The 25,577-nt window shown below is 46.2% G+C and overlaps 2 protein-coding genes across 2 annotated transcripts; one reads left to right on the top strand and one right to left on the bottom strand.

The window, feature by feature from the left end:
* Window positions 1–9,124: 9,124 nt before the first annotated feature.
* On the bottom strand, window positions 9,125–17,378 carry TYW3 (tRNA-yW synthesizing protein 3 homolog; the record flags this gene model as incomplete). The annotated part of the gene is made up of 6 exons (XM_082287670.1): window positions 9,125–11,718; window positions 11,890–12,023; window positions 12,276–12,347; window positions 13,084–13,182; window positions 16,178–16,258; window positions 17,220–17,378. The coding sequence occupies 6 exons, from the start codon at window positions 17,376–17,378 to the stop codon at window positions 11,514–11,516; spliced, it is 750 nt and encodes a 249-aa protein (XP_082143796.1). The 3' UTR covers window positions 9,125–11,513.
* A 373-nt stretch (window positions 17,379–17,751) lies between these two features.
* Window positions 17,752–23,813, top strand: CRYZ (crystallin zeta). The gene is made up of 9 exons (XM_082286873.1): window positions 17,752–17,863; window positions 18,428–18,552; window positions 18,891–19,043; window positions 20,271–20,434; window positions 21,046–21,097; window positions 22,262–22,411; window positions 22,808–22,909; window positions 23,059–23,154; window positions 23,416–23,813. The coding sequence occupies exons 2-9, from the start codon at window positions 18,442–18,444 to the stop codon at window positions 23,575–23,577; spliced, it is 990 nt and encodes a 329-aa protein (XP_082142999.1). The 5' UTR covers window positions 17,752–17,863; window positions 18,428–18,441; the 3' UTR covers window positions 23,578–23,813.
* Window positions 23,814–25,577: the final 1,764 nt, after the last annotated feature.

The raw sequence follows: 25,577 nt of genomic DNA, 5'->3' as shown, positions 1-25,577 counted from the left end.
CTTTATATTGTATGGAATTGGTGGTAAGACAGCAGTGGATGCTGCAGGCACTGGTCAGAAGGGCACCAAAACCTTTGTAGAGCCTTTGCAGAGACACTTGAGGAGTTGAGCTGCCCCTAGGCCCCCTGCCCATCTCACAACATACCCTGTTCCCTGGGGCAGGAGCAGTGTGGACCACTCTTGCAGTGATGTTACTGCACCTCAGCCCCATCCAAAGTGCACCCCCACAGCCCATGCACAGAGGGGAAATGCCTACAGCCAAACTGCATAATGTTTAAAATGGTGGCATTACACTTTCCCTTTGCAAATTCTTGTATTTCTTCTGTGTCCTACAACAGAAGAAATGTAAAAACCTCCTTTTAATTAAGGTCTTTATCCTTTGAAGTTATTCTGGATTTTTTTTTTCACATTGGTGATGTAATTTATGTAAATAATCATCTATCTATGAAAGGAGTGTGTCTGTCAAAAGCTGAAATAAAAAACATCCGTCATTTTGAAGTGATTAACATTCTCCAGATGTTTAAATCATCAGATTTCAGGAGTTTCCCTTTGTTGTGATAATGATATAGTATCCAGAACAAGAATGTTTACTTTTTTGTAGGGGTCAAACATAGATTTTTCACAATCCTATTAAAGCAAGCAGTTTATTGTAATTGTATGTGTAGATGAAAGCATATACAGTTATTATTATTTCCCTTAATTGTAAACTGCTGCTGGTAATTTTACTGTAAAGCTGAAACAAAAGGAACATACTTGAAAGGACCACCACTGCCCACTTATGTAATCAATTTATAGATGTCAAGTTTGTACCAAGATGGTTATCCCTCTCCCTCGAAGCACTGGTGACAGGCTACCACCCTGCAGCACAGTCTCTGCTTTGGGGGGCTGCCAGGGCGTACAGTAGACGTAGCTGATAATGTTAAGTGACAGCTCTGAACCACTGCACTCTGAATGTGCTCAGCTTCAGGCTGCAGGGAGGAAGTGAGACACACATTCCTTCCTGATGCTGGACCTCATGGCTGACCAAGAAAATTTTGCATGTCCTCGGCCGGCCAGCCCATTGTGGTGACTGGAACCACGGCAACTTGATGTAAGGAAAAGGAGGTACCTGTGAAAAAGGGACCATTTCCTTTTGCTCCCATCGTCCTTGCAGAGCAACACCCTTCAATTCATAAAGCTGGCCAACACACAAGACAGGTTGATCTGACAAGTCACCCCACTGGCAAAATCCTCAGAGCTGACAAAATACAACTGGGGAGATCTCTGAGTGGTCTGATGGGTAACAGCGACTGGCCAACCTTTTTCAGTGTTTGTTTTTAACAGAATCTCTCCTGGAAGATAAATTTAGGAAAAAAAAATCCTTGGAAAAATACTAGATAGTTGTTCCAGACAAATAACCACAGGATCTACCCCAGGATTTCAAGTGGGCTGAAACGTTAACTAAGGATTGTTCAAAATATAACATTTTTTTGGTTGATGGAAGGTTCTTGTCAGATGAGCAGATACACCCTGCAGGAACGCTGCAAAGTCAGGGGCAAGCTGGCCCTGTGACCATTGCTGCTCTCTGCCCCCATTTCCCCTCAGGGATGGTTTTGGCACCCATCCCCTCTCTGGCTCCAAATGGGCTGTTCCTAGAAAGAGACACAGCCTGCTGGAGCAATTTCTTCTGTGTCCCACCCAGAACACATTCCTCTGAAGCCACACTTGGATGGGGCCAGTGAGGGGAAATTCCAGCCATGTGCCAGGCTCCAGCACGTGCTGGTAGGAATGTGCCTCTTCCCAAACATTGTCTCATCCCCTTGCTGGCCCTTCCACCAAGGGAAAAAGGGCAGATAAGTGAAAACTGTGTTTTTTGGAAGATATAAATTTCACTCTATTTCTCTCTGGGGACCCTTATGATACCACACATGATTAAGTCTCTTAAATGTTTGTCTATTTTCTTTTATCTGGCTCTTTGGATCTGATTTTTCCTCAGGCCAAGCCTAAGCCATCCTGAAGCAGGTTTTCTGTGGCAAGCAACATTATGGGGTCATATATGGACTTACTTAGGATGGCCAACATAATTCCTTAAGATCTTTAAGATTTATTTACAAATAAACCAGCTAATTCCATCAGAGACTTGCTGAAACTGAGCCAGACCAACTGAGGAGCTAAGTTGCATGGGGAGAGAAAAAATACACGTGGGCAAAGCTCTGAATACTGACCCCAGAGTGGTTGAGGAGATGAAAGGGCATGCGACATAGGCTGGGAAGGCAGTGGGATGGTGCAGGCAAAAGAGCAATTGCTGGCTACATTTCAGTGCTTGGATTGCTCTTGTGTGACTTTTGTCACACCAAATTTGCTTTACTTTTCCTTAGCTCAGACAGGAGAGATGGACAAGGACAATCCTTCTGGGTCACATTGTGTATCGTTTGTATCTTTGTCTCTTCTCCAGTTCTATTGGCCTGGTTGTAATGGCAGCATTAGCACAATTTACGGAGCTGGTAGTGTATGGTCAGAGGTCATTGCCAGTTTCCTGAGCTCTCACCCGTGGAGGTGATGAGCTGCATGGGGTCTGGCTCTCCATTCCCAGAGGTCCTGTGAGGCCCAATTGCTCCGTCAGCTTTGCAGGCACAAACACCTCACAGTAAGTGTGGGCATGAGGATGAGGTCAAACTCCTCGCTCCATCCTGCCTAGAAACTGGTGCACCTCAGAATAGAGGTAATTAATTATGCAAATGCTCCTGTTAGATGTCAAGTGAGCTGCTTGGATGGGCAAATGCAATGAGGCACATTTGTCTAAGTAGAAGGAAAGCGGGTGGATGGGTTTGGCTCTCAGCACTGGGATCAATGGGAATAAAATGTTTCTCAGATGGACAATGATGTTATTAACAGCCAGCATAAATGATGAATTAAAGCCATAGGCTCTCTTCTGTCTTTGCCCCACCTCAGCTTTGCACAACAGCCCCGTGCAGTTGCTTTGGACTCTTTGTGCTTATTAAAAATGTAAATACAGTGCAGCACATTTTCTGAGTCTGTGTTCAGGATTTATGGCTGGTTTCTTAATTGCTTGTGATGTCAGAGTGAAAATGTGCCTTTTGTCATCACTGGAAGGCCATGCCCCCTTTTCCAGAGCTGGTTCTCCTGTTTGTTTCTGAAGGCTGGTCGCATCGATCTGCCCCGTGTCCTGGCACCAGCTTCAGAGAACAGTGAATGTAGTTGCTCTGAATATACCAGAAATACAGGTTTAATAAAACAAATAGCATCTGTCAATGCATCTTGGCTTCACCGTGCATTCCCCCTGAGTCTGCCTAAAGTGGGGTTTTCCTGGTTGATGCTGAAATAGATTCTTCCCTTTTCTACAGTAATACCTCTTTGAGAGTCTCCCATTACCTCATTCACACCAGCTTCCTAATTGGCTTGGGAGACGAACTGCTGGTGTGGCTGATGTTCTTGATGCACTAGACCCTCCAAACTTACACTTTGGAAAACATGTCTGAGGAAAAGGTGGGTTACAGACCTGCACTAAATACCTGTTCTGCTGCATTTGCAGTTTCCAGCACCAGGAAGTATTAGTTCTGCTATTTTTCCACTGCCTGTTTTTGCACACAGTCACCAGCACTAGCCTTCTAAGGCAGCATCACATCACACTGCATCACAATACATCACATCACATTACCTGGTATTTGTTACATCAATTTACATGGCATCACATGCCACAGCCTGGCGTCTGTGCTCCCAGGGCCTATCACACCATTGTAGTTGGGGATTTGGTGCATTTCCATTCACCATGATTGTAGGGATGTGCCAGTGGCCAATGGAAGTGTGTTTTACTGGGTTAGCTGACATGGAGTTCCTCCCTGCAAATGGACTATGAGGCAAAATTCAGCTATTTCAGAGCAACAGCAATTAAAGGAATGAGGTCAGTGCCTGTGGCTTCCTGCAGATGTGCTGATGTGTTCCTGAGCCCGTAGTGCTGGTGGGTTCTGTGGTTGGGCTGGAGAAGGGTGGCCCTGGTGTGGCTCTGCTGCCTTTTCTTCATTGGCTTCACTGGCAGCCACCAGGTATGGGCTGGGAGCCACTGTGAACCCTGGGGTCTGCCAGGCACCAGCCCCCTCAGCTGTGCTTCACACTTCTAGAGATAGCTTGGGAGGAGCTCTAAAATACAATATGCTAGCAAAACAGATAATTTCTGGAAATAAATGGTATAAATACAAATTCTTGGCTGCAATCTGAGTTTTAGGCAAACTAAACTCAACTCCAGCACCCAAACACCCACCAGTGCTTCTGGCTTATTTCAGTCCTTGAGCAAATTACTTCAACCCTATTTCTCATGTAACTGCAGATCTGATATGTACATGGAGTCAGATGACAACCAGCCAGCTTCAGCTGCCTTCTTTCAACTTCATATTTGGAACTGAAGTTCACACAATATTTTCACAGACATGCACTGGTGGCATTAATGCACCACCACCCCCACCAAAAAAAAAAAAAAAAAGAAAAAAAAAAGAAAAAATGAAGAAAAGAAAAAGCATGAGGAAGGCAATGGGAGGATAAAAGACAGACACAAAATGCAGTTCACTTAAAAATATCTCTGCTTGATGGAGGCTAAAAGGTGGCAGCTGTGCCAAAGTAGTGGACCCTAAATCGCTGAGCAAAAAAGAGCAGGGAAGGCTCTGATTGCTCCCAGTACTGTGGTGAATGTGTGCTCTCAGCCACAAATCAAGCAAGCTTAAAAAAAAAAAAACAACCCAGAAAAAAAAAGACTCAATCAAGGCAATAATGGCCTCCACTTCACAATCAGACAAGTGCTTCTACTTCAGAAATCCTACCATTTATGGCTGATTGCTAACCCTGGCCTCATTTCTAATCTAAAGGGCGAGTAATAATTTGGAAAAGGAATTATAACAACTTCCCAACCATTTGGTAAATCGTCATTACTTTAAAGGGGTGTTGGGGAGCTGTTGCTGTTTGTAAGATATTTTTTTCCTGCTACTGCTCTCCTATTTCCACCACCCCTTTTCTCTTTGATCTCATACTGGAAGGGAAGTGATGTACAGTGAAAATATGTAAGAAAGAAAAGTCCAGAGGGATCCTCTGACCGTGGGACTCTGACATGTAGAAGTTTACATGAAGCACAGAGAGGTGAAATGGCTTGTCCCTTTGCTACTGTACGGTGCCCAGAGATTCATGCAGGGATCAGCAGCTGCACTGAGCACAGACATTGTTCCCAACCCAGGGGCTCCTGCATGAGTTCACTGGAGTGGGAAACCTTCTGCATTAGGAACTTCTCAAAGGAAAGGATGAGGACCAGCCATGCAGGCAGATGGCTGATTTTGGGGTTCTGGTGCAGCAAGAATCTGCTGCCCACCCGACACCTCAATGGAGCCACCCTGGCCCTTGGCCTCCTCCAGTCAGGGCCACCCAGTTGGATGGAGCTGGTGCTCTGCTGTCCCAATCCTGCCTGGACTGTCTGGAGTAGGCGGAGGACATGAATCATTTAACCCATAGTTTAACCTGATGGGAAGTACCAGGTCTGGAACCCTGGTACCTGAGCTGCATTTATTGCATTTGTTTTCCTGGTTCAAGCAGGGAGAACTGTAAATATCTGTAAATATTTCAGTATTTATGTGAATATTTTTTCCAACAAGTCTTCTGTAAGTCTGTTGTGATTTTCACATACACATCAGAGTTGATCTTAGAGGTTATTCCAACCAAAGCAATTCTATGATTCTAGGGTTTTCTAGGGAGAAACCGTTGAAACAGAAGACTTGGACAATTTTCCTTCCAGCCATCACCTGTGAGGGCTGCAGCTGCCCTGGACAGAACTAGGGACTTTGTTTGGTTCTGCTGTTCTCAATGACAGAGTGTTTAAAAACAGATAAAACTCGATGCAGAAAAAAAGAACCAGGGGGGACCTGTGCAGGGGGAGACCTGTGCACAGCTTCACCTGGGTTATCTATTCTAATCCTGTGGAAATCATGATGGTGTTTTGATAATAGCAGACATTTGTGATCAAAATACTTCGTATTTCAATGATTCAAGGACAAAATGGGATGCCATTGTCTCCCTGGATGAATGTGAGATGTTTTATGAAAGGTACGATCAGCGTGTTTGGAGAATGACAAAATTTCCTTCCTATCATGAGAGGTAACTGCAGTACTGTCTGTGCAGCACTGAGTCCCTTACTCCTGGTTTGTGCTCTGAAGGGATCTGTGTCACAGTTATTTATGTCTGTGTTTTAAATATGATTGGAAAAGAGACTGATTCAAAAATTTTCAATGACCCAGTGAAATCTGAACTACTTATAGGAAGACAAGTATAATGCTTCAATCAAAATAGCAACTTGGAATGTGTTTTATTAAACAGAGTTCATTTAATATTACCCCAGAGTGCTGTGGATGTGAAAACACATTCTTGAATTTGAACTTTCATATCTAGGTAATAGGAATGAAGGGAAAATGGTCATTTTTAATATTGCACATTTTTGGTCAAATTCTGATTCCATATAGAACTACCCACAGCATTCTTGTGTGTTTCCAAAACTAGTGTGTCCCTGGGTCCTGTATGTCACTTTGAGGTGAATATGTTACAGGAAGAACAAGCAGACCCTGCACAGAGCTCTAAGTAAAATCCTGCTAGATTTAACTTTCCCATTACTGCAGTATTTTCAAGGTGAGTGTTTCCAGTGAGAGAAAACAAAACAAGGCTCAGGCTCAGTGCAATCAAAGAAAACTCTGAAATAAGGCATTAAGGGATGCAAAATAAAAGAAAAAAGTGGATTATATGCATAAACTCTGGGTGCATTTCACTTGTAAATATTCCTTGATTTTTGCTAGCAACGTTATGCAAAAATTTAAATGAGCACATGGTAAGAGAGCAGTGCTGCCCGTGTAACACGGATACAGAATCTGTCGGGGACTGGCAGCTGGGAAGCAATGGGACCATTTATATCTCCATTAGCAGAGAATTGCTGATCTTCCCAAGAAAAGCAGGTTTTTCCTTGCCAGCTGTTCGGTATTTCGGGAGCTTAAATGGCTCCTGCTGATTTCTCCCCGCACGGACAGCGGGCGAGCTCACGGGCCCCGAGCTCAGCGGCCCCGAGCTCACGGGCGCGGGGAGCGGGACCGGCGGCCGCGGGGCTCAGCCGCGCGTTCGGTTCCGCCGCTCGGTGCCCGCTCCGGGTCCCGCTGCCGCCAGGCACCCACCGGGGCATGAAGCCAAGGAGGGACCGGCGGACCAGGGCAGGCGCGGAGAGCTACGCTCCTTGTGCGGTGCTAAAATACGATAAAACAGAACTTATTAGGTGCTTATTTAGAGAAAGGAAAAATCCAGTTCTGTTACACACGGAGCGAACTGCGGTGCCTGTAGGAATCCTCACCCGCCGTTAGCGCGGGTCGTGGCGATACTTTCCACCTCTGCCCGAGCCCCCGAGACAGAGGGAAGGTGTCACCTGCGCACCGAGGGGATGCGCCGAGCATATCCCGAGCACAGCGGGTCTTTGCCCGCGCAGCATCGCGCCCACCGACGGGTGCGGAACGGGATAAAGCCGGGCGGCGCGGAACGGGATAAAGCCGGGCGGTGCGGAACGGGATAAAGCCGGGCGGCGCGGAACGGGATAAAGCCCACCGACGGGTGCGGAACGGGATAAAGCCGGGCGGCGCGGAACGGGATAAAGCCGGGCGGCGCGGAACGGGATAAAGCCGGGCGGTGCGGAACGGGATAAAGCCGGGCGGCGCGGAACGGGATAAAGCCGGGCGGCGCGGAACGGGATAAAGCCCACCGACGGGTGCGGAACGGGATAAAGCCGGGCGGCGCGGAACGGGATAAAGCCGGGCGGCGCGGGCTGGGGAAGAGTGGGTGTCCTCTGCCAGCTGGGCCAAGCACCCAACAACCCGAGTCTGAGCTGTCAGAATTACTCTGCAAAAATCGCAATTATGATCACTATAAAGCCTCATTTTGAGAGAAATATTTCTCTTTTGTCGGGATCCTGCAGAAAAAGAAAACAAGCTTTTTCTCTCCAGTATAAAATTGACCAAAATAGCGCATCTGCTCAGGTAGCGTAAATAAACTGCATCCAGAAAGCAGCATAAAATCTTTCATGTGATCCCTGTATGGAATTTGGGTGTCACTCTCTGATCCAAAAAAAAAAAAAAAAGCTAAGAATTCTTTGACCTTGATCCCAGGCAGCTGCCTGCTGTCACACCACTGCCAGCACGGCACATTTGAAAACAATTCTTACAGGCTTTATTTTCTCTTGGTGTGAAGAAGCGAAGCGAGCAGCTCAGGAAACGTAAGCATTTATGCAATTTTTTAAAGACTCAAATTACTTTTCAAAGGTTCTCTCAGAAAACACCCCAGCATGTTCCACTGGGGTAGTTTCAACTATGGGTAGATCAGAAGTGAAAAAACGTTTCCCATAATGTCCCACTATGTAAAATCGAATTGACAAGATATTGCCAAGTAATTGTGTATTTTCAGTAACCGGAATTATTGAAGAGCTGCAAAAGCCTCCAGTGCACGACACATTTAATATGATAAATTCAAAAAACTTGAGACTGATTAAATTCAAGTTAAATTGAGACTTGGTTAAAATCAAGTGAAGTCCTGGCAGGAGTGGAGGCTAAGAGCTGCAAAACTGGCCCGGTCTGGAGAGGTTTAACCCCATGTGAAAACACTGATTTTCACTGCACTCTGCAGCTGTCACCGCCCTGCTCTTGTAAACCAGTTTAAGTACCTGAATTTCAGAGGAAGACGCTATTTCAAGCAAATACTTGTGCTCCTGACATCTGTGATTTGCATGTACAGAATTATCCCAGTAAATCTGTCTAGTGACTTTGTGCCCAAGTGCATGGATGTGCTGGGGAGCACAACTGGCTTGGAACCTGTGGCACAACCAGCTGGGAATGCTGCAGCATTGATTTGAACAGTTTCCTGGTGTGGATGCAAAATGCTATGGGGTGAGAAATGATAATCAGTTCCTGGAGTGAATGAACCCATCTGCCTCCCCTGAAACAACTGAGTGCACAGGGAGTGAAATAGTAATTTTAAAAAAATTAACACACAGAGAGCAAGTATAAAAGTATCTTTTAGGTTAATTAACTGCTTAAGCACAGTTACAAATGGTAAAGATTTGACAGTTTTTGGAGTCTTGTTGCTTATTGGTGAATTTCCCTTCACCCATAACCCCAAGAATCCCCTTTCAGGGGTGCTGCCTCCAGCTGCCTGTGGATGCTCTGCCCAATGGCTGCCTGTGCTCTGCACATTTACTGCCCAACAGAATTGCCTACAGCAGCTGGAAATGAAACACAGCTTGGCAAAATTAACTTCAAAACGAGCTAGTGGAACTTGGGTGAGCCTGGGACAAGGTGTGGTGATCCCCTGGTGTAAGTGCAGTGGTGCATGGAGGAAGGCATCACTGGGGCTCTGCCTCTTCCCAGAACAGTAAGGTGGTGAAACCACCTCAGCATCACCCTCTGCAGCCTTGGATGGGGTACAAAAAAACCTCAGAAAAACCTTGCAAAAACTGCTCGACATTTTAAGCACTGAAGTAACATGTTTCCCTGATCTTTCTCTGTTTATTTTTCTTGTTGTAGGGTCTTGTTTAGTTTTTTTTTAGTATGAGGCCCCCAACAGTCTTCAACCATTGGAGATGATGGGAATAAAGTAACAAGATGCCAACGGTTAGGGTAACATTTTTGTGTTAAGATGCCAAAAAGTCTTCCTGAATTTTGTATTACTGTTCAGAGGAATGTGGGATCATACCACACATCAGTTTCTGACAAACTGTATTTCTCAGAATGTAAACACTGTCGTGCTTTTACACACTGTGAGGATCTGGGCTGTTACAGTGTCTGGGCACCACTTGTGGTCGGTGCTGGTGTCGTCAGTCCCTTGAGCCATGTCCAACAGACCAGCAACAGATGTTTTAAGAAATGTCACATGCAGATGAGGGTTCAGACTATTCTGAACGAACTTCCTGAAATCCACAAGCAACAACTACCTCCTCTGTGTGCAAGACCTGCCCTCCAGGTGGTGAGGAGGGATCTGCAGGAACAGTGGGACTCCCAGCAGCGGGGATAGCAACAGGGGCTCCCCAGCGCTTTGCTGAGGCAGGAGGCTGGGCAGGACCCTCTGCATGGAGGCAGATGTCGCTTTTTGTTGATGGAAGAAGCCCTGGGATTTCAGTTCAGCACAGGTGGAGGAAGGTCTGTGAAAAACGGTGACTGCAAAGGGTTGACACAAGCCCCCATCCTGACAAGGCTCCAGTAATGCTTGTGGCAGAAGCCATGTCCCCACACCTGAGGAGTTGCTCTGCCTTGCCCTGCTGTGGGACCCGTGGCTGCTCCAACCCCATGGGCTGTGGGACTCCAGTTTTGTTCACACAGCTCCTGGCCAATAGCTCTGCACTGTTAGAAATGATGCCCCTGCGCTGAGTCCTACTTTAGCTGGTCTGCCCAGTGCACACAAGGTCTGAGACCAGTGCACACGGTGCTACTCTGGAAGGTTTCTGCGGAATTTCCACCTCATGTATTGGCTGTCTCACAACTGGATGGTCTTCAGTCTTCAATATTTGTCCCCAGCACCTCTTCCCCTCCCTGAAGGAGAAACCTGCAGTTTGGAATTCATTGTTGCTAAGGTTTAAAACCAGCATTTTTCTGAAAAATGCATAAGCATGGAGTTGCCTTTGCATATCGAGGAATGCACACAGTGCTGCACTGTTTGTATTTAACAGTTATTAGTCAGGTGGTTCACAGCCCAGCTCAGCCCTTGAGATGACTTTGTGCTGGCAGCTGGAGCAGAGCTGGGTGCTGGCTGCAGAGCGTGAGGGGTGTGTGAGGAAAATGGGCATTGGAACACAGAGATGTCTACAGGGGCAAGGAAGAATGGCACTGAGTGACCAGCTGCTTGGGAATTGGAGCACACAAACAACAGCGAGGCTGGAGCCCAAAACACAGCAAAGAGAAGGGAAACAGCAGCCGCTGGTGCAGCAGCCAGGAGAGATCTGGATGTGCCCAGCTGAGACTGGCACAGAGAAGTACCCAACTCCTGCTGTTCTGTCCTAACCTCTTCTCTAGGTATGCTCTGCAGGTGACTAACAGCCAGCCCTGTGCTGTTGGGAAGGTCTAGCTGTGTTGGTGCATGCTGGTCTACAGAGGTCCTCCAGGGAATAACAATCCTCAGGGATAAAACCTCAAATTTTAGATTTCTCTGCTCTGCAAAACCTAGGAAGTTGGAAGTGAAATGCTGCCACAGAGAACACAACAAAAGGCTGCAGCAAACCAGTTATTTCTGGGGTAACTGATGGAGTACCACTTTGTTAATTCAAGAGTACAGTTAAAAAAACCCCAGAACATTCTACGGCTCTGTTCTTGGTGTCCTGTAGCTACACCTGCTTGTTACTCTGTTAATTACCTTTTTTCTGGTCAATGTCCATGAGAGTATTGCTACTTGGAGCACAGGAGTACATAAATCTCTTAAAAAGAGCATTAAAATAATTTTTCAGTTTGCCATTTGTTTTCAAATGTCTTAGTCTATATCATGATTTCAGCAAACAGATCAAGACTGCTTTCAGTATCATCCTGGGGTTTTAGCTCTCCACTGAGATTGGCCTGTTCCTGAGCAGTCCGTCTCTTTCTTCTGTGCACGTACACAGAGTGGCTCTTCTCTGGCCCCTTGGGAAACAAGGTGTCTGCAGGGACAGCAGCTTCCAGAGCCAACTCCAAGCCTTTGTGGAATCTAGACAGAAACAATTCTGTAGTTACTATTTTTACAGATTTGCTCAGGATCTGCAAACTGAGAAACTGCTTTTAGAATGCATTCAAAACATGCAAGGGGAGAAAAGTGGTTACTAACTGATACTGAAGAAAAATTAGATGTCACAAACAGGACTGGTGTATTCTTACAAACCTGTCAATCCTCCTTATGTTTTCTTCCATTTTCTGATTGGCTACATGTACCAGAAATTCAATATATTCTTCAGAGACCATCAATCTCCCTTTGTGGCTCAATGGAACTTCTAAGCAGTGAGTGCTCCGCACAGCCTGAAAACACACACGTGATTTACCTGGACTAAAGCTTCTTAGTTTATGAAGGTTATTTAAATAATGTACAGAGTTCATTATAGCAAAAAACCTGCTTATCCATACGATTAGTTAGGTTGCTGTCACCTAAAGCAGCCAGCTATTTCTTTGCTATAGCACGCCCTGTGACAGCTGTTAAAGCACCAGTCAGGTCTTGGCTCATACAAAAATCAAGGTTAACAATGAGACCCTTTAAAGTAGCAGAGTCCTTACCATTGTAATTTTTCCTCCTCTGCCAACTGTAATACCAGAGTTCCTGAACCCAGAGTCAACAGCCACTGAATGCTGCAGAAAAAATAAAAGCTTAAACAGGTCTTGTACAGTTCCACAGCAAAAAATATTTATGGATGGGTTGTGATGCAACATACAATCTTGGTTTTGCAAAAAACTTACTCAAAACCCTAACCCTAACACAGATTTATTACAGTAAAACATTTTTTAAGATCAAACCCACAAATTGTGGGTGTTTTTCAAAGACCCACGGTGGATCCTGATTGTCTGAATCCATCAGTGCAGAAGGGATGTAACACCTCTCTAGGCACTGAACTATTTTATCCCAATGAGCTGGAACTTCACAGACAGTTGTGCCACACGTTTATAGCTGTGAGTACAGCTGCACTCCGCAGTGAGCTCCTCAGCTCTTCTGCACTAATGATGAAACAAGCCCAGCACTGCACTCATTGCTCTCTGCAGTCATACTGGAAAAGCAGAAGGCAAAGGCATCATTCAATTCATGGCTGGTAACATCTAAAATCCATCCCTTTCAGCCAGTGAGAGCAGCCCAGGCCCCTCAATAGTGTTTCACAGGGCAGTCTGCTTCAGTTCAAATGCTGAATTGCAGGCAAGTCATTCCCTCACCACCTTTAAAGCTGTGTTTTTTCATCAGCTTACTTTACTACCCTAATTATTAAACACAGCACACCTGGGACTGTTTCTAAGTGCAACTGCTTACCCAGGAGCCAATACTTTTACAGGCAGGAATGTAACAGAATAACACCACATTTTGTACTTGACATTTTACCAGCATCTGTGCATCCTGCAGTTCCTGACACAGCACATGAAGAACAAATGGTTCAAACTTGAACACAACATCACCAGTGGCTTTCTCTAGTGCTGTCATCTGGAAAATACACCAAAATATTTATATTACCACTGTAAGTGCGCACTGTTATTGCCAAAAAAACCCCAAAAACCCCAAAAGGAGTTAGTCTATGTGTGAAACACAAATAAGAAATGGAGCAAACAAGTCCCAAGCAGCCAGGTTTGATCAATTGCTCTTGAGTTTTCTTTGCTCATGATGTGGATTTCCATGATTCTGTTTGCTAAACTGGGTTTGATAAAAATTTATGGCAAGACAGACATTAAAAACTGTGTTTCATCCTTCCCTTTTTTTCCTTCATACATCCAAACCAAGTGACACTGTAAGTCCAATGAGGGATGATGACTGTTCTGCTTCAATCAGGTGAAATTTGAGGTTTGTTTTTTTCCTTAAACTGTTTTTTAGAATCAAAGGCATTTAGTTGCTGAAGTACATTCCTCAGCTTCAGAAAACTTCCTGTGGTTCAGCAGATTAAATCCACACCCTAACATACTTGACCATACTTTAATCCTTGTTTAAATACCAATGCATAGTCTACTATATGAGAGTTATAAAAATAAATTCAGAGGTTGAAATCAGAGGTGTAAACCCACAAGACAAGAAAAACAGAAGTAACTATAATTATAAAATTTGAAACAATCCCTTTCAGACCCATCAGTTCTGCCAGAACATTGAGATGGTAGTGGCAGTTTTTCCTGGATCTGTGAGTGTGCAGATAGCTGTCTGACATCTTGCACAGCTTATGAGGACAGTTTATCTGCTTTTCAGTGCTATCTTCAAAAAGAGAAACCTTAAGGGCTGGGAATACTTTCTTCCATTCAGAAAGGTCACTTTGAGGCAGTTACACTACTTATCTCATTGTATGACTGTTTCGTCATAAGCACTATTTGCCCCCCTTCTTGTTTGCCTTCATCTGCTTAATTCACAGCACTAAAAATTTTGCTGTGATAACTTCATAAATTTCAGCTGTTTTTCCATACTCTGTTGTTTTGTCTAGCCCTTCTCATCCTTCTCGTAGGATAAAAATAGACAATAAAATCTTCAGGAAATAATAAAATTCAAAGGCTTTTTTAATACATGATAACATAAAACTGCCAAAGTAACACTCTGGTCTTTCTTTTACACAGCAGTAAAGGTCTCTCCTTTACTGAGAAGTATTTAGTTGCATTTATGCAGCATCTCCCCTGTCAGTGTTCCTGTTCCCAGCTACAAGCAGGCTTTCAGTCTGGCTAGGTCTGCACTGTGTGAGACAGATGTAAAACATTCCCAGGGAAGCTCAGCTGGTGAGGAACAGGAGTGCTGATGTGGCACAATGCAGTGCTGTACCGGAGCACCTGAGCTGACTTATTTAGGGTTCCCCTGGGTCAGAGAACGGGCTGTGCTGACCCAGTGCTGCCCTGTCCAGCATGCCCGGGGCTCACAGTGTCCCCCAGCTCTGAGCATGAGGACACCATGTGCTCCCTGGCCCCCCTGGCAGCAGGGACACACACAGGCAGCAGCCACTGGGGCTGGCCACAGGCCCGTGTTTCCTTCTCAGGTGTGTTTCTGTGACCCCTTCCAGACACTTCCCCACCTCTGAGCCACACTGTCCTGCTCTACCCCTCGGCTGGCACATGCTGTGGAGCTGAGCTGGGCAGGTGCTGTGCCAGAGCACACATGAGCTGTGACCCACCCTGGGGGATCAGGAAGGGTATTCCAAGGGGTTTGTGTGTTTCTGGGAAGGCTCAGGAATCCAGCACATACCCTGAGGCAGCCTTTCATCAAGGACACAACCAGTTATGAACATCACTCTGACCGAAATCATCCACGTGTGTTAACCCTGCTGGGAACCTGTCTCACCTGAGTCCTCAAAAAGCTTATTAATGAAAAAAATATTTTCAGTAACAGTTTTTTGTCTTACTGAAGCTAAATAATTAATTTCCTGCTAACTCAATCAAATACTGAAAGCAATTTTCTATTAAGTGGGGATAACACCTCACTCCTAAGATACGCTGGACTGGTGATCAAGTGTAATACATGAGGCTTTTCTCCTAGCAGTGGGAGCATAAAGGGATAAAAATCAATTACAAAGAAAACATCCTGTGTTTGTATGGTTGAAGTTACACAGGAAGCTGAAAAGCACAACACAGAGCACACAGGATCCTGACTTCCCTTCTCATTTCCTGAATACTACAAATACTAGCAAAGCTTTATCGTAAGTTACAGCAGTTTAAAAATTTAACAAAGATTTTTTTGCACTTGCAATTCATGCATTAAAAAAAAAAAAATCCCATCTACCTGTTAAAGGGAACAGGAAAAATCAGTATATTTCCTCTTGCATGAGTTAACAACACTCTACTGCATCCTTCTTGGTCTGAAATTTTCTGATGAAAATTTCAGCAAGCTTTGCTTTGCTAGAACAAATACTAATGAAAACAAATATTCCGGAGGAGACTTTTGTGCATGTGTGAGAATGTGTATGTATGGTAAAGTGAACTATGAATTGAGTGAGAAAATGTTGACCTTGCAACTGCTTCTTCTGTGGGACAAAGCAATATATGCAAAGAGTAGATTATTTTGAAAGCACACTAAAAATGAAAAACATCGCACTACAGATGCTTTTAATTTCAGGGGATTTAATGTTACTAAATTAACAATGCAGTATAAGAGATTCCCTGCTACACCACTTTCAGGTGTCTGTCTGCTAGCACAGCAAGCCAGGCTCAAGGCTTTTTTTAAATCAAGAGTTTTAAAAATGACTCCAGACAGTAAGAAATTATTTAAGTTTCTGGTGCAATTATATCAGCTGCAATTATAACTATGCAGAGAATCTGATATTGAGCATAAAAGCATTCTCTTCAAAATGGGTCTGAAGAATTTATTAAGCAACACATCTAAAGAAAAGTTAATTTTGAGAGTAGAGTTATCAATTCATCTCAGTAGCAGGAATAAAAATCCTTTCACACGATGTGTTTTGCATGACACCAGGAATATTTCAATAAATAAATATAAAAGCTGTATTACACTGTGCCCTTACCACATCGCCTTTGACACACGGGTCATGCGTTACCAGGAGCCACGTGCAGTTCTTCTTCTGGATCCCCGTGCCGTCCGTGTCCTAGGGATGGACAGAAACCATTGAAATGGCTCCGCAGCTCGGTGAGGTTTGATCTGGTGCTGCTACAAAGCCGGTCTTGAAAATGAAGAGCGTCACCTTGAACCAAGAACCCACTCACGCCGTGACTGATCAGTCCGGCTGAGCTCCGGGGCTGAGCTCCGGCAGCAGCGGGCTGGAGTCTCAGCAACTCCCTGAAGAACTGGGCTATGGCCAAGGAAGCACCGGGAACAGCGGGAGCTCCAGAACCGCAGCCCCGTGCCAGCAAAATCCGCGGGAGTGGCGGGACCCCCATCCCGGCACCCCGGCAACCATTCCCCAGGACGCCCATCCCGGGGTCCCCATCCCGGGGTCCCCATCCCGATATCCCGGACCCACCGCCAGGACGCCCATCCCGGTCCCCATCCCGGGATCCCGGACCCACCGCCAGGACGCCCATCCCGATATCCCGGACCCACCGCCAGGATGCCCATCCCGATATCCCGGACCCACCGCCAGGACGCCCATCCCGGGATGCCCATCCCGATATCCCGGACCCACCGCCAGGACGCCCATCCCGGGACGCCCATCCCGATATCCCGGACCCACCACCAGGATGCCCATCCCGGGATCCCCATCCCGGGATCCCGGACCCACCGCCAGGACGCCCATCCCGGGATCCCCATCCCGATATCCCGGACCCACCGCCAGGATGCCCATCCCGATATCCCGGACCCACCGCCAGGATGCCCATTCCGGGATGCCCATCCCGATATCCCGGACCCACCGCCAGGATCCCCATCCCGATATCCCGGACCCACCGCCACGACGCCCATCCCGATATCCCGGACCCACCGCCACGACGCCCATCCCGATATCCCGGACCCACCGCCAGGACGCCCATCCCGGGATGCCCATCCCGATATCCCGGACCCACCGCCAGGACGCCCATCCCGGGATGCCCATCCCGATATCCCGGACCCACCGCCAGGACGACTCTCCCGTCGCACGAGCTCGTGGTGCAGAACCGCTCGCGAGCGTTCAGGAGCCGCACGAGCCCCGCGGCGCGCGCGTCTAGCGCGCGCTTCCGGCTGGGATCGGGCCGCGCGAGCCGCTGCGCCTTGCGCCGCGCGAACGCCGCCATCGCAGGGGTATGGGGCTCCACGAGGGCCAAACGTCCGCGCGCGGCCGAGCGGCGGGGCGGGGCGGAGCACGGCGGGGCGGAGCACGGCGGGGCGGGGCGGAGCACGGCGGGGCGGGGCACGGCGGGGCGGAGCACGGCGGGGCGGAGCACGGCGGGGCGGAGCACGGCGGGGCGGAGCGGAGCACGGCGGGGCGGAGCACGGCGGGGCGGAGCACGGCGGGGCGGGGCGGGGCGGGGCGGGGCGGGGCACGGCGGGGCGGGGCGGGGCACGGCGGGGCGGGGCGGGGCACGGCGGGGCGGAGCACGGCGGGGCGGAGCACGGCGGGGCGGGGCAGAGCACGGCGGGGCGGAGCACGGCGGAGCACGGCGGGGCGGGGCACGGCGGAGCACGGCGGAGCACGGCGGGGCGGAGCACGGTCCCGCGGAGCACGGTCCCGCCCGGGTCCACCTCCGCCCTCCGCCGCGGGGGCAGCGGCGCTCCGCAGGTAGGCGGGAGGCACGGGGCTCCTCGGCGCTCCCCCGGGGGGACGGGACGGGACGGACGGGAAGGCGGCGGCTCTGCGCCGCCTGTGCCGGGCTCCACAGCCACGGCAGACACGGCAGGTCCTCAGGCGGCGACGGCCACTGGGGCGGGGCCTGATCGCAAGGAGCGCCTCCGGGACGCGGGGTGGGTTCGTGGGCGGGGCCTGGCGCTGGAGCGGATCACGGGGCGCGTCCACCGAGCCGCGTCGTGGCGGGGCCGCGTCCTGGCGCTCCTTACCCGGCAGTAGCCCCGCTGGCCACGGGGCCCTGGCTGTGTTTCCCGTCCTCCTCGTGCCCGGGATCCCGGAAGGTGCTCCGAGCGGGGAGGCCCAGGGCAGCTCGGGGCCTTCCGTTGCCCCGGCTCCCTCCCCTCCCTGTGGTTCGGCTCCTTATCACAAGATCGACCCGCACTTCGGCCCCGCGCTGTGTGCCGTGTTCCGCGCGGTGTCCGCAGGGCATGTCCTGGTGGCTCAGGCTCCCCGTTACCTGAACAGCTACCAGGGATCACATTGGGTTTTTTTCCCCAGATCCTCTGGTCGCCATGGCAGCCACCAGGAGTGTGATGAGAGCGGTCCGAGTGTTTGAATTTGGTGGCCCTGAAGTGCTTAAACTCCAGTCAGATGTGTTAGTTCCTGTTCCAAAAGAAAACCAGGTATATGTGAGCTCTGTGAAGGGATATAGCGATAATGAATGTTAACAGGTGCCTGCAGGACAGTATGGGGAATACACCCCAGAACACTACACCTAGAGTAGGTGAGTTTTGATCAGTGTGTTCACACTGCTTGAGATATCATGCTTAACAAATGTGGGCTCTTTACTCTTTGGTGGGCCATGTATTCCACACCAAGATTTTCCTGAAATTAGCTTCAGTTTGACACTGGGTTGTCACAGAGGCTGTTTGAGAGTTCAGTAAAAGTGCTACAATGCCGTGCTGTGAATTCGAGGGCTAAATCTTTTTAGTTATTGCTTAAGAAGTGTCTTTTCTTTTAGGTATTAATTAAAGTCCATGCCTGTGGGGTAAATCCTGTCGAGACATACATTCGCTCTGGGACTTACGCCAGGAAACCGGCTTTACCCTACACTCCTGGCTCGGATGTGGCTGGGGTGGTCGAAAGTGTTGGGGAACATGTGACTGCATTCAAGGTATTTGCACACTGGGCTGTAATTCACTGTTGTTTAATGTGTCCTCTTTGGCTGATTGCTGTGCTACTGTACCTGGTTTTGTTCCTTAGAATAATGTAATCTATTCAAGGGGGGAATCCCCTTCATGGACTGGTAAAAGCACACAGTGGGATCCCATTGGCAAACCAATCTGCTGGTGGGACTTGAGGAATGCTGTGCCCTCCTGAAGTTCATAGATCTCAGAAGAGGCACTGCAGTCTGTCTGCTTAAAGCAGTGATATCTGGTGTACAAAAGTTGGTATTTAGAGCTATTTTTCTGGCATTGCAGAAGTAGTTGAGATTGGATGCTTCTTGCTGGGGGTAGTAATTTCAGGCAGAACTGAATTTTTTTCTGTAAAGTATTTGGGAAATGGAAATTGCTTACTTCTAAAGCTCCATAAATTCTGTTATTTTTTGCTAAAACTGTTCAAATACTCTGTTACTCCCATCTAGTAATTTTACTTGAAGTTCTCAGTGGGAAAGTCTTGAGACAGGAGAAGGCAAATGTCAATTTGCTAAAACATACCTATTACATCTATTTAGTTTTTAAATCATTTCTCCCATTTAAATTACTAGATGTTTGGTCCCAAACAAACATAAAAATTGTAGTTAAAATTGGCTTGGAATTTTCTTATTTTGAATTTATGTAACAATTTTGGGAGACCTGAGAGATTGGGTTATCAAGAAAGAAGAATCATCTGTATTCATATTTTCTTACCAGCAGTTTGCTGTATCTGCTATGTGTGACTTTTTGCTTCCTCTGACAATTGTGATGTTCTTGGCTTGAATGAGAGAGAGATGTTTTAGGGTATATTAAGAGTATATATATTTCCACATTTAAATAATTTAGAAATGTTTCCTTTGTGTTTGTAAAAGCTTTTGAGGTTTTGCACTTGGAATCTGTGGATGGAATTCCTGACTTCAAGTTCATTAGGGTTCATGTTAATGAGGCAGTAGGTTTGTGTGTTGCACTGCAGGGTGGGGTTATAATTATGATACTTAGATTTAAATATAAGAAATCATACAGTTTGTGTTGCATTGATGGTATGTATCAGCATTTATAAAAAATTCTGTGACAAACATAACTAGTTATTTTTGATAGGAGAACTGTTAACAATAGCCTAAACTCTGTAAATTGGTTCTTAGTGTTTATTAAGGAAAAAGTAAGGGAAATTATTGATTTCTCTGTGTTCTCTCCCTCCATTCTAGAAAGGTGACAGAGTTTTCACCCTTGAAACAGTTTCTGGAGGATATGCAGAGTATGCAGTTGCTGCAGCCAACAGAGTCTTTCCTTTGCCAGACAAACTGGACTTCAGGCAGGGAGCAGCGATCGGAGTGCCCTACTTCACTGCCTACCGGGCGCTGTTCCAGAAGTAAGGCACCAAATCCAAGTTTGTGTACATTAATCTTCTATATTTAAAATACCAAAGTCCATCTTTTCACTGTCCTGTAAAATGGGGAGATTGATGAGTGGGACATGTTTAAAAATGTTACACTGAAGGAATTTTCAGATAATTGTGACCTAGAAGCATGAGACTGTGTTTTCCTGTTAAGTCTTTTTTTCTTGAGAGAACATACCTGGAAAGGCTTCATGGAATAAAATGCATGGCTTCCTTTCAGTACTCACTGGTATTTTAGCCAGGGAAGAAAAACAGTAATAGTTCTAATTTCCTTGGTAAGCACACAGGTGCTGTGGAGTAGAACCACTCCTTTCCTGTGACAGGTGAAAGTCCTGAACTGAGGCTCAGTACCAGGCTGTCGCCGGCTGCATGTTGTTTCAAGTCATCAATCACAGGATTTATTTTGTCTCCTTATTCTCCCAGAAAGGCTAATGATATCTATTTAGCCATAAATTGGAATATAATTGGAACATAAATTGGAAACTATGCTGTGTGAACAATGAGATTTGATGTCAGTGTCTGCAGCCCCATAGTCAGTATGTACTGCAATCACAGTGCCAATATTTCTTGTGCTCTTCACTTAGAGGCAGTGCCAAAGCAGGGGAAAGTGTGCTGGTTCATGGTGCCAGTGGCGGGGTAAGTATTCCAAGGAGGCAAGTAATAGAGAACAATGCTCTCTGTCTTTGCATCTGCTTCTTCCTGGGATATGAGTTATGGTCATATTTGTATCAGTAGATTAGCAGATTGGGTTTTTATTTCAGATCCTCTAGGATACATTTGCTTAGAACAAACCCTCTTATTCCCAATAGCTGTGAGACTGCATGAGTGCTGGTGTGAGCTGCCCAGTCAGAGGGTCACACACTGAACAGGTGTTTGCTGCAGGTGGTAGTTGGTCTGGAAGTTTTATAATTGCTAGCAGAAGGCTGTACTTTTTCAATATGTACGAGTTGTTCTCAGTCCTCTGAGAATAAGTCACTGGTGCAGGGCGACTGTGCATTTTTGGGTTGTTCTTACCCATGAGCCAGCAGCTAGCTGCACAAGGAAAGGTACTGGAATATATAAATCTGCAACTGAATACTGCATGAAATCGCACTTCTAGTTTCCTTTGGGTTTTCATGACAAACTTATTTTAGATCTTTATCACATAACATTCTGGTTTAATTTATCTCCCACACTGCACTTTCTTGCTCAGTTTCTGGTGATGCACCAAGCAGCTGCTATGAACAGGCCAAGTTTCCGTAATTATTTGTTAGACAACAAAAAGATGAATTCATATCTTATTCTGAGATACTAGAATAGCATTTAGCATCATAACTCTTTTTTTAAAATTTTCATAAGCTAAATGTAGTGCTTCTGTTCTTACTGGAGTGCAAAGCTGGTAGGAGGCACTGAGAATTTACTTTCTAAAGAAGTAGTATTAATAAAATTTGTGCCTGCAGGTTGTCTTTGCAATGTATAATGCTGGTATTAATAGCAGGTGATTCCATGAAGAGAAGAATTTCCTTGGATTTGCATCAAAAATATATGGCCCAGCTTTGACAGATACACAGCACTCTACATCAATGTATATCAAATGCTGATAGCTATTAAAAACACCTCAAAAATTTACCATGCCTCTGTAAATACATTTTCTTTTTTAAAGACTATTTGGCTGTCTTTAAGATCCAAATTACTGGCTAAAAAAACCATTACCAGACTAGCTTTTTAAATGGGGAAGTCACTGGTAGAATATTTAAAATTTCAAATTCTAAGAAAGACAAAGGTAAAATAATTTTCTCTTTTGTTTTTTTCTCCTCTCAGGTGGGACTAGCAGCATGTCAGATTGCCAGAGCTTTTGGTTTGAAGGTTCTGGGTACAGCAGGAACTGAGGAGGGCATGAATGTGATCCTGAGAAATGGTGCTCACCAAGCCTTTAATCACAGAGACCCTAATTACACTGAGAGAATTAAGGTAGGCATGTGGCAGGACTCAGGAATGCAGGTTGTGTTGTTCTTAACAAAATGTGAATAGTTGTTTGCAGAAGACTTTAAAGCAGATTTGTGTAGGAGCAATAGTGTCCTGCCTTTTTCATTTCTACACAAGGAAAAACTTTCTCAGTCTGGAAAAGCCAGCTTTCCTCACAGGCAGTGGCATTTAGAACTTCTTACATTCAGCAAATTCCAGTGTGGGATCACATCATAAGTTAGCACAGCAAAACATGCTACAATTCAGCTCATTAGCTGTCAGCTGCAGTACAAAGGCCGTATTGAAAATGTAAACAATAAGCTGTAGAATGGATACTTTCTGTAGTGTATAAAATAAATGGTGGTACCCAAGCACTAAAATAACATCCTGTGTCCTGTACAGGCATGCACAGGGCCAGGGGGAGTCGATATAATCATAGAAATGCTCTCTAATGTCAACCTGGATGCTGACTTGCAGCTGCTGTCCTGCACAGGGAGGGTGATGGTGAGTGTTTGTGTCCTTGCCCAGAGGGTGACAGTGAGTGTTTGTGTCCCTGAGCAGGGAGGTGATGGTGGGTGCTTATGTCACTGATTTTGTGCATTCAGCATCACACTGAACAGCTCTGACTCGACGCTTTGGACTCCTTTGGGCAGGTTGTGGGCTGCAGAGGACGCATCGAGATAAACCCAAGAGACACAATGAGCAAGGAGTCCAGCATAATTGGAGTGAGTCTGTTTCTTGCAACTGAGGTAAGAAACATTTTTATTTTAAAGTATGCTTTATTGGCTTGTTCCAGCACCCCTCTCTTTACAGTTAAAATTATTTGTAGGAATGAAAGAATAATTTCACTGTAACAAACTTGTTAGTTTATTCCTTTATGTCTTGATTCAATCTCAGAACATCATAAAATATTTTCAGGTTGTGGCATTTGGTTTAACTCTTGCATAAATTGTCAATACTATTCTAAAATGCAAAGACTTTGTCATAAACGCTGTGTTTGTTACATGCAGGAGGAGAGGCATGAATGTGCCACAGCAGTCCTTGATGGCATAGAAGCTGGCTGGTTGAAACCCGTTGTGGGCTTGGAATATCCCCTGGAGAAAGTAGCCAAGGCTCATGAAGACATTATTTATAGCAGTGGTGCCCGTGGGAAGATGGTGCTCCTTCTGTAAAGGAGCACCTTTTTTCATTTATTTTGTAGGTGTTCCAACTGCACCTTTGCTACATGGTTCACTGAATGTATGTTATAAACATACCTTTGATCAGGTTTGACTGTAGCAGAAAATGCTCACTTAGATGAATTAATGAATGTTTTCTTTTTGTTATGAGCAGGGTTCCATTTACTGTAAAGTAATCTTGGTAGCTTTTTTGATTTATATGGAAATAATAAATTTTCTCTGCTAGTGTGCTTCGTGCTGCAGGCGATGGTAGGGTTTGGTATCGGTCTGTGTGAAGGTAGAGTGAGGCCACTCTAGGTAACACAGAATGAAGCTGCTTTTTACAGATACACAAAATTAATTAACTCACTATGTGCGTTAATTAGAAATGTAAATTCTTTTACCCACAAAATTTGTACTCATATTTTGTCACATAATTTACTTGAAATAAAAACTTTTACTGACAAAATAGTTAACTTTTCAGCTCAAAAGATGGGCAGAATCTCTCAAACATCAACTCTTTGGAGCAGAGGCAGTTCTGCTTGTCTGTGCCTGCCTCTTAAGTGTGAGGTGACTGTGAACTGGCTCATCCATAGGGACTGTCACTCTGGAGCTGCATGCTGGGATTTGCCTCTTTGGAACTGGTGATCATGACCGAAGCAGCTGATTCCTGGATGGTAAATGGCTGGCTGTGGAGATTTCAGTTCTTCCTGTGACCTTTATTAAAGTCTCCTGGATCCCTGGCTACATGGAGAGCAGAGGCTGCATGGCTTTTGTGGCATGAAGAATTCCTGTGAAATTCCTGAGCTCCATCCCCTGAAGTGGGCAGGGCACAGCCTCAGCACTAGGGCTTGTGTGCAGGTGTCAGTGTGGGGTCACTTTGCCATTACACTGGGTCATTTAGTTGTGTCTTGTTCTCATAAACCTTAAAGCCCTTGCACAACAGATGGCGTTGCCAGGAAAGACAACTGAATGTTTCTAGAGTTAATAATTTCAGTTTAGTGTTTCAGTGAGGGCTTTTAGAAAGCTGCTTGGGAAGAGAAGGATGAGGCCAGCTCAGCTGTGGGAAGGCAGGGACCCTGTCTGCCAAGGTGCAGTGGGGTCCTTCCTCCCTCCAGGCTGCCCCAGGGGAATGAAGCTGGTTTCCTTGTTTCTTGCATGTCCCACAGGAGTAGGGAGCTGTGTTTTTTATGTGAAGATTTAAGCGATTCACCTGGTGTAAGTGATGTGTGTAGGTAGTGTCTCAGCTGATTATCCAGGTGAAAGGTGCTGACTGTTCCTGTTCACTCAAGCAGAATGTAGCCTGAGCAGTGGTGCTGTGTTGGGAACCTGCTATTCCTCTTGACAACGCTGCTAGAGAAAGTAAAACATCTCTTACAATCAAAGTGTTAAACAGAGGTTAAAAGTAACGGTTAATAATGAATGTGATTGTGGAGATGAAGTGCATATAAAAGTATATACCTTTTCTCTATACTCTGTTGGTGTTTAAATATTGAATTATTTTGAATTCAGTTTTAATTTAGTACGGGTCTACTGAATGAACGAGAGGCTGATGGTTTGCAGTGGCTCCTTTCTTGCTTAGTGCTGCCACTGCATCGTGGATGATGTTTAGAGGTGAAATTCAGAGCAAGTGTGTGGTCTGTCCTTGTTGTTGTCCTAAGGGCTGTGATTGTAATGGGGTGTCACCAGAAGGTGTCAGAACAGTTCTGTGTTATCACATTGCCGCTGCTCTCTGCCAGGTGACCTGGCAGAACGGCACAGCAGGAGTGGGACTGACTTGTTGGGAATATCATAGAACGTTTATTCTGTCTATTTCCAATGTATTGTATAAATGCAAGAATTTATTTTAATTTTGGAAGTAGTGTGAATGGAACTACTGAGCTAGGACTGAGGTGTGTCTGATCTGTGCAAGCCACCCATCTAGAGAATGTGTCAACCTGGACAGTCCGTGGTTTGGCTCTCTTTTTGGGACATGCTGCCCCTTGGCAGTGCAGAAAAGGATGGAGGAAAATAGT

Source organism: Coloeus monedula, assembly GCF_965178545.1.
Source record: "Coloeus monedula genome assembly, chromosome: 9".
Classification (NCBI taxonomy): Eukaryota; Metazoa; Chordata; class Aves; order Passeriformes; family Corvidae; genus Coloeus; species Coloeus monedula.
The sequence above is the reverse complement of the archived record's forward strand: the minus strand, read 5'-3'. Positions and strand labels throughout refer to the sequence as shown.

What these genes read in the sequence shown, in the direction of transcription:
- CRYZ (XM_082286873.1), top strand. Translation starts at nt 18,442, where the DNA reads ATGGCAGCCACCAGGAGTGTGATGAGAGCGGTCCGAGTGTTTGAATTT. An exon ending in CTGTTCCAAAAGAAAACCAG is followed by an intron (nt 18,553 to 18,890) that starts GTATATGTGAGC and finishes CTTTTCTTTTAG; the next exon opens with GTATTAATTAAAGTCCATGC. An exon ending in GTCTGTTTCTTGCAACTGAG is followed by an intron (nt 23,155 to 23,415) that starts GTAAGAAACATT and finishes TGTTACATGCAG; the next exon opens with GAGGAGAGGCATGAATGTGC.